Source organism: Harmonia axyridis, chromosome 2 (assembly GCF_914767665.1).
Source record: "Harmonia axyridis chromosome 2, icHarAxyr1.1, whole genome shotgun sequence".
Lineage (NCBI taxonomy): Eukaryota > Metazoa > Arthropoda > Insecta > Coleoptera > Coccinellidae > Harmonia > Harmonia axyridis.
The window spans coordinates 18194973-18209565 of NC_059502.1; the positions used below are offsets into that span (position 1 = coordinate 18194973).

A 14593-nucleotide genomic window follows, 5' to 3' on the forward strand; every position below is an offset into this window, starting at 1 on the left:
AAGGAATCTATTTCACTATTATTGTATATTGCATTATTTTTAAACCAGAATGGACTAGTTTAGTGATGTTGATAATACTATATTTGACACGATAGAATTAAAATATAGAGCAAAACTGATAAATCAGTGAAAACATTTTGAAAATCCACCAATAAATGACTGAGAAATAGATTATTTAAATTTACATATTTTAGCGCGGAACGTCTTTGGTCTGTGACGTCACGGCTCTTGCCTGTGATCGCTACATCATAAATTACGTTTAAATACGCCAAGGCTCTCGCGCCGTTTGTAGTTGTACAGTGTAGTTTTAACTCGAGTTTTGTTTTTATGTCACCATAATGGAAGAAGGCTTCGTGAAAGGACAAAGTGACAATTTGCCTAAAATAGATATATTCGCAGTGATGGAGTTTTTTCTTCAAATCCATCTTATGTCAGTGCAGAAATAAAAGGAGTTAAACTTTTCAAGTAAGTATCTACTTTTGAGTTTGCTTCATCATGGTTCAACTTATTACGATGATTTACTTAAAAAACGTTTCATAAACAGTTTGTAGTTGAGTACTGGTTGTTGAAGTCTATCAATGGCAAAACATATTTATGCGAGGAGTAAAAAGTAAAAAGAGAAAAAAGTAATTTATATGTATGTATATAGTAAGTTATTTCAGCCATCGTGTAACGAACAAAACACGACACGAACGGGACAAGTGATTGTAAACCAATGAATTCGTAAGCACTCTGCGAATACCAGTCGTCTAGTGTGTGACGTCACGTCACTTATACGTACTATGAAATTATTCTTCCAAGCGCAACTTAGAATTAATCCTTAACAAAAAAATGAAAACTTGTCAATTATTGACGATACTCCTATAGTTCAATTTATTGAATTCATAGATCTATTGATAAATCAATTGGAAAAGAAACATCGAAATGACTGTTAAAAAAAGGATCGAATAAATAAAAAGGACATTTATTCATAGAATTTGTGAATCAAATATACCAATTTTACTAGGCCTTCTCAAGGTTCCAACTCCACCGTATGAAGAACTGTGAGCGACAGCATTTTCGAACAGATTATTTCATTAAAATCAGTTCAGTTGACCTCGAATATCGCCCTCTTGGATGTCAGTCGAACAGGTTGTTAAGCACGAATTCGGTAAACAAAGAAAACGGGGTTAAAATTTGCATAGCTCTAGCCGTGAATGTTTTTGGTGTCATACTTTTCGAGGAAATCTATGTCAAGTGATTAACTTGAATAACGATAGCGCCTCAGACTCCATTGAATCTTCCTCGCTTAATTAAGGTAAACACTAGTGACATAATGACTGACCCCTTGAAATTAACGTGGAAGCAGAAAGCCAGGATTCATGAATACTTTGAGGAGTCCTTACCTGTACGTCCATACTGAAGAGATTGTTTGTATGAAGGTGGACAGCTGAGAAGTTCCTGACAACGTCGAATTCGAATAGAATTTCAACCGATTGACCGGAAGCGGATCCAATGGAATCGTTCCTCCAACCGATCCATTCATAACCTGTGGAGAAAAAAAAAATTGAAAGGGTGAAAAATCAAGATGAGATAGGTGTTGCGTCAAGTGAATTTCACACAAACTTTACGGACAGTTGAATATTCAGAAAGACGAATTTAGGTAGAAAAACCAACCCCTGCAGGTACAGCGAGGGCTAAAAATAGAACTGGCACATCCTCGGCGTCAGGTTGACGCTACATATGGTCATCGTGAAGTCACATCTTAGGGCAAGGAACAAAGACGTGGACCAATCAGGGACCTGGATTGCGCTTTGGTATGCAAAATCCAAAGCGATACTTAACATCCCCAGGAAATCGGGGGTATCATAGCAGTACGCTCGTAGCTGTTACCTTGTAAACACATAACTTGTACAGCCAAATTCAATATATTAGTTAAGAAATCCGGTGTTTCATTATCCCAACTGTAATAGAATTACAGTTGATCGATTCAACCAATAAACAATAGGTATATTAATAGTATACATGAATAGTTGCGAAAAAATGTAAGTGGTGATTCCTTATCAAAAACTAGGTTGGATCTTTCATATAAACTTTTTTTTAGCCATCCTCCTGCTTAGTTACAGCCTCTTAAGATGGCGCCCAAAAACTGACTTGTTATTGGTTTCCGAGTTCTACTGTGATAGTAGATAGCCGTGTCATCTTCAAACTGGGCTATTTTGCATCTATTCATTTTTGACATGTCTGCCATAACACCAGCGGTCCTATCACCGATCCTTGGGGAACTCCGGCTTCAATTTCTGTAATGGTCGAGCTGCTATTATCGGTATTCACTCTAAATTTTCTATTTGCCAGGTGCGATTTCTCGTAAGCTTGGTTGAAAATTTCATCAACTTCATTTTATACTGTATCAAACCTTGATGCTACACTTTATTAAATGGCTTTTCTATATCAAAGAATAGCAACAGTATCTGTAGAGAGGTTCATGTGTTCCTTAATATTTTCAGTAAGTCGTACCAGTTGGTGGATCGTTGAATACTCTTTCCAAACCCCAAACTGGTGATCTGGAATTATTTTTTTTCTTCTATGAATCTGTTAATCTTCTGGAAATTAATTTCTTTAGCACTTTACTAATTGCCGATTGGGTCTTCTCCTTTCTGCCAGATTAAGATTGTATCCGCCGTTTTCCATTTGTTTGGATAATATCCTGTTTTTAGAATGAATCTGGCTATTTCAATGATTAAATCTCGAGCTTCTCCTGGCATATTATTATTATTTGAACTGGGGTCGTTTTGGTTCGGTAAGCCTTCCAGGAATTGCGACCATGTAGATCTTTTGTTCTCTACCCTACTCATTCATGGAAACCCAAAACCTAAGGGGCTTTGGACGTTACCTCTCTGGTATCCAGGACCGGCTTGTCATATAAATGGTTCTTAAGCCAGCAAGCTCCGGACACTTGCATACCATGTGTTCGCTTCCGCTCCACAGAGCCTGCAAATCTCATCTGCTGACTTTCCCATACGGTACTAATGATGTTTGTACCGACAGTACCCCGTCAGTAGTCCCACCATCACCGAAGCTCGGCTCGTGACAGCGTTTTTGGCGTAGGTAGGTGAAATCGTCACGAATTTCTTTGTCTGAGCAAGTCTGGGAGTGTTAGTCCAGTGGATTATCCTGTTTTTCAACTCCCATAGCTAGACAGCAGCTTTATATTGTTCTTTTCCTAGCCCACAGAAAGGCTCAGGTCCAGCAGGTGTTAACCTCCATGCACTTTTTGCAAGTTCATCAGCTTTTTCATTTCCTTCAATCCCACAGTGCCCTGGTACCCAGAGTACTTTATTACCTCTGGCCAGTTGCCTTATGGTGTTACGGCACTCCCAAGTCAACAGAGACCCCTGGCAGCACGATTCCAGGGATCTCAGTGTGGTTTGGCTGTCCGTGGTGATGTAGATATGCGCCCCCTTGAGGTTCATTTTCAGACACTCCTGAGCGCATACATAAACAGTCAGTATCTCGGTTTGTAGAATCGAGAACTCACTTCCCAGGGTTTTAGAGATCTTCAGTTTAGTTTCATATATCCCAATGCCAGTTCCTCTCTCTGATTTTGATCCATCGGTGAACCATATGAATTACTTTTTGTTCAAACGATTTAGGAAACTTATTGCACTAGGTTGGTCATTTATGACCGTTTCAAAGGGCGTTTCGAAACCGAAAGTGGTTGGCATAACATCCGATGGTTTTGGCAAGAGGTTTGAATCTAATTGATTCAGCTTCTCCTGGTAAGTTGCTTGATTTGGTATTCTGCCTATTTCGAGTGTTTTATATTTTTCAATGTTCTGATAATTTCTTCAATTTCTTCTTTAGTAACTTCTTTTTGATCTTCTTCAATTTCATTGTGATCATTTTCTGATATCTTTCCATGTTTTTCAACTGATTGGTTGAAACGGTGGTAGTTGATTTTTGGATTCGGCTTGAATTGATGTTCCAGTGATTCTACAAACATTTCTGCATTTTCTTCATTTGTAATAGCTACTTGATTTCCCTTCTCAGTTTTGGTATCTTCGCTTTTGTTTTTCTTCCAGTTAGTGCTGCCGTCATTTTCCACAGTGATTGATCTTTCTTATCTACTTCTTCTAGCTTCTCATCCCAGTCTTTGTTGAACACTTGTCTGACTCTGTTTTTTACTTCTTCAGTCAATTTATTCAATATAGTTTTGTCACAGGGGTTCAATGTGAACTATACTGTTTCTTCGCCTTTTTATTTTTCTCTAAACTATTCTCATATCTAAAGGTAGCGGACTCTTCTTCGATAATATATATGATATGCTTTCTGATATATTATTATTTTGAAAAAAGGGATCGGGGTCCTTGAAGATCTCATAGTTCTCGAGATGCCTTCAGTGAGCATCAAATTTGGGACATCCTGTACTACTCAATATATACCTACTTAGGAAACGCATTGAATACTATTCGATTCATTCAGATTATGAGAATATTCGAAGACTGATCTCATGAATAAAGGACTCATTGAGCATCTGACGAAGTATTCATCTTTGAAATCCGATCAACTAACGACGTTTGTCGTTGAATCAACAGTCACCAAATGAAACGCCATTTCGACACCTTCAGAAGTATTTCCATTTCATGGGCGGAATTATGATCATCAACCCTTTGGAAAGATTGATGTTTACGTCGATTCACAGTGGGATAAATCGTTGATATTTGCGAACTGGCTATTTACAGTGATTTATCCAACTGAATTTTGTCGGAGACTGGGTGATATCTAGCGATCTGCGTAACGTATTTCACCGAATCAGGATATTAATTTTGAACCTTCCGTATCAAGATCAGCAGGTTATATAGGATCCCGTTGATTTCCACGTAACATTTCATCGCTCCTATCTACAAAATTTACGAACGGAGATTTTCCGCGGGAAATTTATTGAAACAATAAGGGTATCGACATATTCAAATCCGAATATTGGCAGTTATTTCGTTTTGCGCGAATGTGGCGTGAATTTCAAGTTTAGCTATGATAGAATTGAATAAAAAGTGTTCTTTTTGAATAATCATCATCATTTTTGGAGCGCACGTTCGACAGATCGCTCTATATCCACTACGACAGCCTATTAGACGCTTATGGAAACCTAATCATAATTTTGAGCTGAAAGTTTGCATGTTGAGGTTGGAGACAATGATCTTTCTCTCTAAAATATTTTCAGACCTCTACAACTTCCGGTTCTACCGGAAACAGTCTACTAATCTTTTATTTCAAATAACACACCCGGTAAGTTATTGCATCATTAGATAGCTCATTTGATGACAATTTCAGCAATATGCCATAACTTGGGTAAAAACTCAACGGTTCATGAGTTAATGGAATTCTTATGAAAAAAAAAGATGGTTATGATATTATGTCGGTAATTAAATTGTTGGCAGATTTTTCCTTTCTCTGAAATGATAACGAACTTCGTTATTTCATATGGACCACCCTATGTATTTTTTTCCTTCGAAAATAATTAAAAAATACTAAATATTTTTTATGTGATGAACCTAAATGCCATAATTTCGGAGTTATAGTTAATTTACATTACAATTTTCTGCTAGCCATCAAATATAATGCTATTATAATTAATTTTCAGACATTAACGAATTTTTCTGTATTATTTAAAGTTCGGCGAAGTTGATGTGAATGGTATTTTTCCTCTAGAATAGGCGGAAACTGGAAAATAATTTGGGTTTCCTTGATGGAAAAATTCGTAACGCCATCAGGATTGAAACTGAAGGGCGTTGAAGACATTGAGCAAACCACAATTATTCAACAGTTTTATACCTATCTATGAGACGGGGTTACCTTTTCTTGAAACACCCTGTAGAACTTCAGATATAAGGAAATATGGAAAAAATTCAGTATTTCTAAACGAGTTCAAAAGGCAAAAAATATCCATTTGAAATAACAAAGTTCATCATTGATCCCGAAAAAGGAAAGAATTGACACCAATGTAAATATTTCGAACGCAATTAATGCGTTTGAGCCGAGCATTGAAGACATACGACCGCAATACAACGAGAGATGAAGTGACATTACAGCATGACGATGCTCGACCCCATGTTGCGAAAGTGGTCAAGACATTCTTGGAAACCTTGAAATCGAAAGTTCTATGCTATCCGCCGTATTCTCCAGACGTTGCTCCCTCGGACTATCACTTGTTTCGATCAATGGCACACGTCCTGGCTGACCAGCACTTCCGGTCTTATGAAGAAGTAGAAAATTGGATCGATTCGTGACCAGTTGATGACCAGTTTTTTCAACGCGGGATTCATATGCTGTCCGAGAGATGGGAGAAAGTAGTGGCCAGCGAAGGACAATACTTTGAATCATAAATGTATAACCAGTTTTTTACAATAAATCCTCGAATTTCGGGAAAAAATTGCGGAAGCAAAGTTTTACGCCTATGTACCATAATATCGGCCATATCACAAGACCCTTGCACACTAAAATCTAAAAAATCGGAGATCTGTTTCTGAGATAATTGAGGTGTAGGTACCTCACTCAAAATTTCCTCTGTATGATAACTTTTTCCTGTCAAACAAATGTATAACGTTTTAAACGGTCTAATCTATGAAGGATGGCAAGTTAATTGCCGCTGCCTCATCGAACGCTCGACACTAGTCACTATTCCAATATAAAATTGTCGCTTCCCGAAATACTGTAAATATTGCAGTATTGGATACGCGTGCACGTCGATATATTGCCAATTAGACGTATCCTGGAAACTCTTCGTGCAGAAAGTGCCATATATTCGTAATATCAGTCACTTATTCCCGTAATATATCAACTGGAAGTTCGATAAATTGCCGTCGAATATGAAACTTCGCAAGATTCTCACTCCATTTACCTACTACATTGTCCCATTTCTGCCTTCCATATCGCATATTTCATCGGAAAGTGTGCGAACCCGTATGTGTTCCTTGCACGGTACACCTGATTTTCATTTTCCCCGACTTTATTATACGACTTTGTTGCTGGGAAGTTATCGCCTTTTCTCCACCAGGCCGTTTTTATGAGAAAGTATTAGTGGAATGTCGACATTTATGGGGGAATGGATCAAGCCTTTCATTTTTCTTCCGTGTATTTCATTTCGCATGTAACGCGAAATAGTTTACTTATGACGGTAGTTTTGGAGTAATAGCTATCGGCATACACGGTTTTTCAAAGTATGGGATGCAACTTTGGGTATGGTCCATATGACCGCCTTTTCCCACTCTCTGTGTCCCTAGTCCTAATGCAGAACTTGGGTTGGCTGTCGGGGACAAATTGGTGCTCAAACATCTGATGAATCTGAAAGAAACGTCCTCTCCTGGTCCTGATGGTCTTTCTCCTTTTACTTTGAGAAGGTGCGCTTCTGCCATTGCTTTCCCCCTACCTTCATTTTCAGGAAGTCAGTAGATTCTTCCGTTCTTCCGAAGGACTGGTTGAGGACTTTGGTTACTCCTATATTTAAAAAGGGAGACAAGCTCTCGTCCAATAATGATCGATCCATAAGCCCTTCCTCTTCAGTGTCCAAGATCTAGGAGAGAATTGTGTGTGAGCAGTTTCTTCACTTTGCGCTAATACAAAATGTTACAGCTCGAGTATAACATGGATTTATTCCTGGTCTTTCCACAATGACCATTTTACGAAGCTGCCTGAAAAATTGGACCCGATATTGGGATCGAGTTATTCCTATGGATGTACTGTATTTGAAATTTTTCAAGGCGTTCGGCTGGATCCCACATCGTCGCCCTCTGTATATATTTATAGAAGTAAATTACAATAAATAGGCATAGGGGGAACATCGATCTCGTGGATCAGAGCTTGCCTATTCGATCGAACATTCATTCAGCTGCGAATAACTTTATGTCCAGTGGCGTCCCGCAGGGATCAGTCCTGGGCCCCATTTTTTTCTGTTTTATACGTCTGATATGAATCGACATTTGAAATCTTCATGCGCACTTTCTGCAGATGACACAAAATATACAACCAGGCTTCGAATGTGAGGACCCTTCAGGAAAATTTGTGGACTGCTACGGATGGTGTCGAAAATAGTTGTTGAATATCAGCAAATCGAATGTCACGTTTTACACCTAGGCATAATCAATATGCAGTCGATGGTAACTGCTTGACTCCCGTTGACCAATATAATGATCTGGGCATCATAGTGTCCTTTAGTTTGAGCTAGTTTCACCACGTGGCGGCTGTGGCAGAAAAGGCCAGGCAAATGATCTACATGATTCAGAGAACGCGTGAATTCACTTTATCCTGTCTCTGCTCATATTGTGGCCGTTTTTCGCGTGGTGCTCGCCTCAATCGCTTCAATTGAAATCGATACGGTTCCTCAGTAATAATGGTTTCACTAGGTTCCAACAGTTTACAATGAATAACACCGAAATAATAATAATAATACTAATGGTCCCACCAAATACAGCATAACCTCCGCAATGTCTGTAGAAATTGTTTTACATAATAAACATAAGTTAAAACACTCAAGTGATGGTTTCACACAACTGTCAACAAAGTTATTTGATGATTCTGGCTCTAGTCTACTACTTATACTCTACAAAAATATCGAGTCTAGCTATGCAAATTTGAACTTCCTTTGTATTTTTTCGTTTAAGTAGTAGACTGGAGCCAGAATTATCAAATAACTGACAGTTGTGTGAAACCATCACTTGAGTTTTTTAAATTATGTAGAACAATTTCTACAGACATTGCCAGTTGTACGCTATGTAGAGTATTGGTATCAGCCTGATTATGTAATTAATAGAACGTTACTTATCAAATAGGTATCAGGTTTTACAGAAATCAAGTGATGGTTTCACATAACAATTCAACGAAGTAAGAGTTATTTGACAATTCTGGCACCACCCTACTATTTAAACAAAAGAATGAAAGGGAATTTCTAATTTGCGTAGTTAAACTCGTTATTTTTATAACATGTGATAAAGTGTTGAATTCGTAATTTTTTTCTTTATCAACCCATTGACTGTCGCGTCTCCAAAACCATGGAAAACAAAAAAAAAATGACGACACCATTATAATCACTATATTGGATAATGGCTACAAACCGAATTTAGTGAAGTTATCTCCAGAAACAAATGAGTTATACAGAAATTAAGAAAATTTCGATTTTTAGTTTTTTCGAGATATATCAGGAACCATTGAAGATATTTTGGATCTGTTCCTATTCAAACCAACACACTAATCCCTAAATAACGCAACTTTTTTTTTTGTAATTCAAGCCACCCTGTATTTCTAACGGTTTTCGATATCCCTGTAGTGCCCCTCTCAATACTTAACCCTGTATACTTGGATCAACTTTAATTTTCAAGAATATTATGTTCTTCGATTCAAGAATAGTTGTTTTTCCGTGTAGTTGATTATAACAAATATTGTTCACTTTTAACAAATAAATTATATTCAATACTTAATCAAATCATTAAGAGTATGAAAATCTTTTAAATCACCATTATCCCAACATAAACATAATACATAACAAAACAGGTGCGTCAACTCGACCATCCTCACCTTTTCCAAATCCCGTCAGGTCAACTTTGAAATTATCCTGGCCGACGTGTCCATCCACGAGCTGTCCCAGTCCCTGGAACACATGTCCAGCGTCCTCCAGGCCGTCGTAGGTCTCATCTCTAAGATCGAGTTTCCCCTTTCTGGTACCCTGGGGCATACTGTAGCTCAGGATGCCATCTGGAATGGAGAGAAAACGTTATGACGTGATTGTATGCGAAATAGCTTTTTCAACTTTGATTTCGTCATGTAGAAACTAGATGGGGCAATTTGCGTCAGGCAGGTCACTAAGGAAATGAAAACGAGAGATAATCTTCAAGAATTTCGCAGTTCCAGTTATTCGACGAAGTGTATTTGAAGTTGTTCATGGCGAGATAAAATATCTACCTGCTTTTTGATTTGTCAGTTGAAGAGAAAACACCTGCTTAAAGAAGGATATACCACTTCAATCAATAAATCTAGAGCACAAAAGCCACATTTTTCTCGTTAGTAACAAGCTTCAAAGGATGCTTGTCAGAATTTCTGGAAATGCAGACAAAGCAATGGCTGACATTGATCCATCGACAACAACTGTTGAAAGGTGATATGTAACCTTAAAAGTGGTCGAACAACTACCGACGATGCTGAACGGTCTGATTGACCAAATTTGGCTGTTTTTTCAGAAAAAACACGAAATGGTTTTTAGCTTAGGGAGAGCATGTCATTTTTAGTGAGCAAATATTGTCCCGAACATGAACTATTAAATTTGAAATGAAGCGCGTGGAAATGAAAACATATCAGTGATACGAATGTTCACTGAATTCGCGAGTTGCTCCAAAAAGAACGCACGTCTTATGTCCCATAGTGAATCAACGTTTCATATTAATTCAAAATATATTGAAATGAATACCTTGATATATTAGGAATCCAGAAAACAAACTTCAAGCGCGGCAAACGACGTGAAACAACCGATGACACTAGGAGAGCAAAAGTTAGCAAACCTTGGATTTCAGCAGGTAGATACAGATTATAATAAATAATCTTCTCATTATAAATTCGACAATTAGGAAAAATATCGGATTCCAAATATTCAAATTTGCATATAATCGGGAATCACTCAAATAAATATATTTCAGTCAATATAATATACATTCATAACGATATAGTAAAATTGTGAATTTGAAAATATATCACAATCCGACAACGTAATCTAACCATGTTGGGTACATGTAAAAATTACGTATACTTCCTTTATCTGTTTATTATTTTATGGTTTTAAGTGATCTTAAAGTAAATTAGCGTGATAGAGCAAGTGTCCACGACCGCCCGCCAGATTTTTTAAAAGCTCAAAGTTATTCTGAGATCATTCTTTACCTGTATAGAGTTCATACTCTATACAGGTAAAGACGACCAGCGACTAGAGAGTTTGGGTTATGGTTACTTTGGCAGGTAACAGCTGGTGGTAAAGTTCTATAAATTAGTACCTTGAATTCGTTAAAGTATAAAGCTCATATCTTCTTCGGGATATTTCAAAAAAATTCGTCTTTCATTGCCGGACACTTTAGACAGTTGCTACCCCCTTCCATACACCCCTAAACTTTAATGATGCAAAAACGTTTATATATTTTTTTTACGAGTAATAATACTTTTTATTGCGTTTTATAATATAAGAATAACAATTTTCACTTTATTTACTTCATTTATGGTTCTGAAAGTGAAGAATATGTTTTTAATGGGTATTAAAAAATATTTTTTTAATGGGTATCTTAAAAGATCGTAACCGACTAAGCATTCGCGCTCGCACCTACAGCGCACTTCCGATTTTCTCAATTTTAGCTTATAACTCGAAAACAAAAGGAGTTGGCCAAAAATGAATACTACCCTTGTTAGTTTCTCAGAAAAAAAGACCGAGAAGTGGGTATCAGATTTTGTCTATCTCCTCTGGTTTAAAAGTTGTAGTACTAAAACATCGAAATTTGCCCTCCCTGTACAATTAATTTCTAGAATTTTTCAGTTATGATTTTATAAATAAATCATAATTTAAGAAAATGTTATATCCAAAGACGCTTCGGATTGAATACCCCTCTAGGAGGCGGAATATCTATTTTTCGCAATAATGTATAGGAAAACCATTTTTCTAGATCAATGAGAATCATAGGGAAATAACTGATCCGTGAGACATTTTATCGTTCATTATCCTCTATGAGGGCACCAAAAAACTAAGTGCATTTCAGTGAAAACAAATTTGTTTTGAATGGTAATCAGAATTAGTCATATCGAAATCACGGCAATAATACCAATAAATAGGAAGGTTGAGTCATGCTAACCTCACCTTTCAAGTGCATGAAGCTCAATACATATCATCTTTTCCGTTTTTAATTTTTGTCATGGTAAAGGTACATTCATTGAAAATTTACTTCCATTCAATTTCCTATATGTTGCCCAAATCTTAATCTTTATCTTAATCCTGCGAAAACTGTGAAAACCATTATAAAAGTCATGAATCATTCGCGATGAGCCTGTACGAGAGATAAAGACAAAAATAAAAAAAAAATTTTGGTATGCTTATATTTACCTTTTGCAATTAATTTTTATGAATTAATGAGAACATCTTTTATATCTCTTTATAATTGCTTTTACAAGTAGAATGAAAAAACTTATACAACGCCAAAATATTTTTCAGTTCATTTTATCATTACTTTGTGGGCATTAGTTCACTAGTAGATTGAATCACGGAGACCATTGAGTCAATTTCACAGAAAAGTGCACCATAATAAAACGTAATTTTATTGTAATCAATCCATATTATAATTTTCAATCCATGAGATCTATTTGTTTTGCATATTGAGTAAATTCAGTTGAAATACTGTCATTACAGTATTCCAACTGAATTTTACTCAATGTTTGATTTTCTTTGTATTTTCATTTTTAGATCTCATCATGTGAATTTCTCAAGTTCATCAACTTGAGGAAAATACAAATAAAATCAAATTTCCACTTGGCATTTCAAATACAAAATTATATTATATTACACATTGAAAACACTGATATATGAAGATTTGAAAATAAATAATGAAGATGACGACATAAACATTTGAACATTTGAGCTTTCATACTGGGAATTGTTCGAATCCAAAACTTTCACTGGCATCCGATTCCCTCTTTTTAGTAGGACCTTTCTGAGTTGTACCACAAACGCACTTTCCTTTCACATCACAGTGACCACCTCCCAAGTGTCCCTTCTCTAGGCAACGAATACCACAACTGAAATCTTCACATTCTATGTCTCTGTAGAGTCTGATGACTTGTCCTGAAAAAGGTGTTCTTTCAAATTCTGCACAATAAAATTCAGAGATTTTTAAGATTATTTTCATTAAATAATTATTATTCGAAGAGAATTATTTATTCACTAGCAAATAAGAACTCACCTTCCTCATTAGCTATTCCTTCAAGCTTGTAACTTGAGACTAAGTTAAATAATAAAATATGAACTGATGCAACGATCAAAATATACTTCATATTGCTCATGTTATTCGATTAGAATTATCTTGGAATTGAGTGAAGTTTATTGATGTAAGGCAAATATATATGGAGATGCGATGAATTCTAATTGATAAATGTAAATAGCTGTGAAATCCGAAAACATTTTGATTCCTGACCATACATCATTACAAAACAATTTGGGTTCCAAACAATAATAAAAAATTCGCTGATATTGTTTTTTATGATAGTTTGCAATAGTTGTGTCCCATATAGAACAACCTTGAAAAATGTAGACGACTTCGTTTATTCACACTCGACAAGTAGGTACTTTACTGTATTACTACGATATCTTTCTGTGAACTCATACATATTCCGGATAAGGAAACAATCTCATCATTCTGGTAAGATTTTTTTCCGTTTTACTAGATTTTCGATTCAGCATTCTAACTTCAAGTTAAAGTATCGATGATTGACTACACTCAATTTATGTCCTTATGTGTTTGAGTATAACTATGGTGAATGATTCGTTTGTTCTGAATTTTTCACATTGGACTCACTGATAATGAATCCGCCCTCGAATTAGATTCTGTCCGTCCGTTCGTATACACGAAAAATTTAATTCAGAATATTTTCGTGAATACAGATCAGATGGAATTGGGATTTCGTCTTCTTATATAGAATAGAGATTTCAAGATTCGTGCGGAACTTCGTGTTAAACCGTAACCAGAACCACAAAACATCGAAGAAGAACATAAAAAAAAAATTATTCAATATTTCTCTGATCACTGAATAGAAAGTTGAAATTTTGTGTGTTATATGAAATATCAATTTGCAGCTTCGTGCAGAATTTCAAAGTGATCAAATGATCAGAACCATGGATAAAAAAAACAATATTTTCTTGACTACATATTCGATCGATATGATATTTTTATATACCTATAGAATGATTATTTCAAGCTTTGAATGAAATTTTGTGTTGATAGCGACATCTGAACCATAAAAAACTCAACAGATAACAATTTCAACATTTATGCGAAATTTCGTGCTTACTTCGACATAAAAATTGAAAATTTCAAGCATAATATCCAAAAATTGAGCACTAAAGTGAAATCAGGCGCTTTCGAGCTCTCGTTCATTCATACCACAATTACATCCTTGAATGAACTAATAGATTGGGAAGAAAATAAGATATTTTTTTATTTTAACGATCAGTTTATGCGCACATAGAATTCATTATTGTAGAACGAAAACTCAATGATGAGTACTATTTGCATCATATTGAGATAATTTGGACCAAAACAAACCTTATCTCATGTAGAATAAACAATTATATAATCGATTAATTCCCAGCAATGCGAAGATAACCTAGAAATCAATATACAATCAAGAACTACCGATATAATTTTTCAAGATCAAGTTCATATGAAAAGGTCCCTCTTTTATTTATATACAGTGATCATAAATCATGATAACATGAATGGAATCTTCAAACACTGAAAACCATGTACCTTATTGGAATTCCAATCAAGAATCGGAATTTTTATCAAGGTTTCCCATTCCTAAAATTGCATGAATATCATTGGCCATC

At 35.9% G+C, this 14593-nt stretch overlaps 1 protein-coding gene across 4 annotated transcripts in view; it reads right to left on the reverse strand.

Moving 5' to 3' along the window:
• Window positions 1-14593, reverse strand: part of LOC123672184 (discoidin domain-containing receptor 2-like) — a 354429-nt gene that overhangs the window by 44981 nt on the left and 294855 nt on the right. For all 4 annotated transcript variants that reach the window (XM_045606195.1, XM_045606192.1, XM_045606193.1 and 1 more), the window contains 2 exons: window positions 9547-9723; window positions 1386-1528 (listed from right to left, as the gene is read on the reverse strand). In XM_045606195.1, the coding sequence (XP_045462151.1) occupies window positions 1386-1528; window positions 9547-9723 (320 nt within the window). The remainder of the gene's footprint in view (window positions 1-1385; window positions 1529-9546; window positions 9724-14593) is intronic.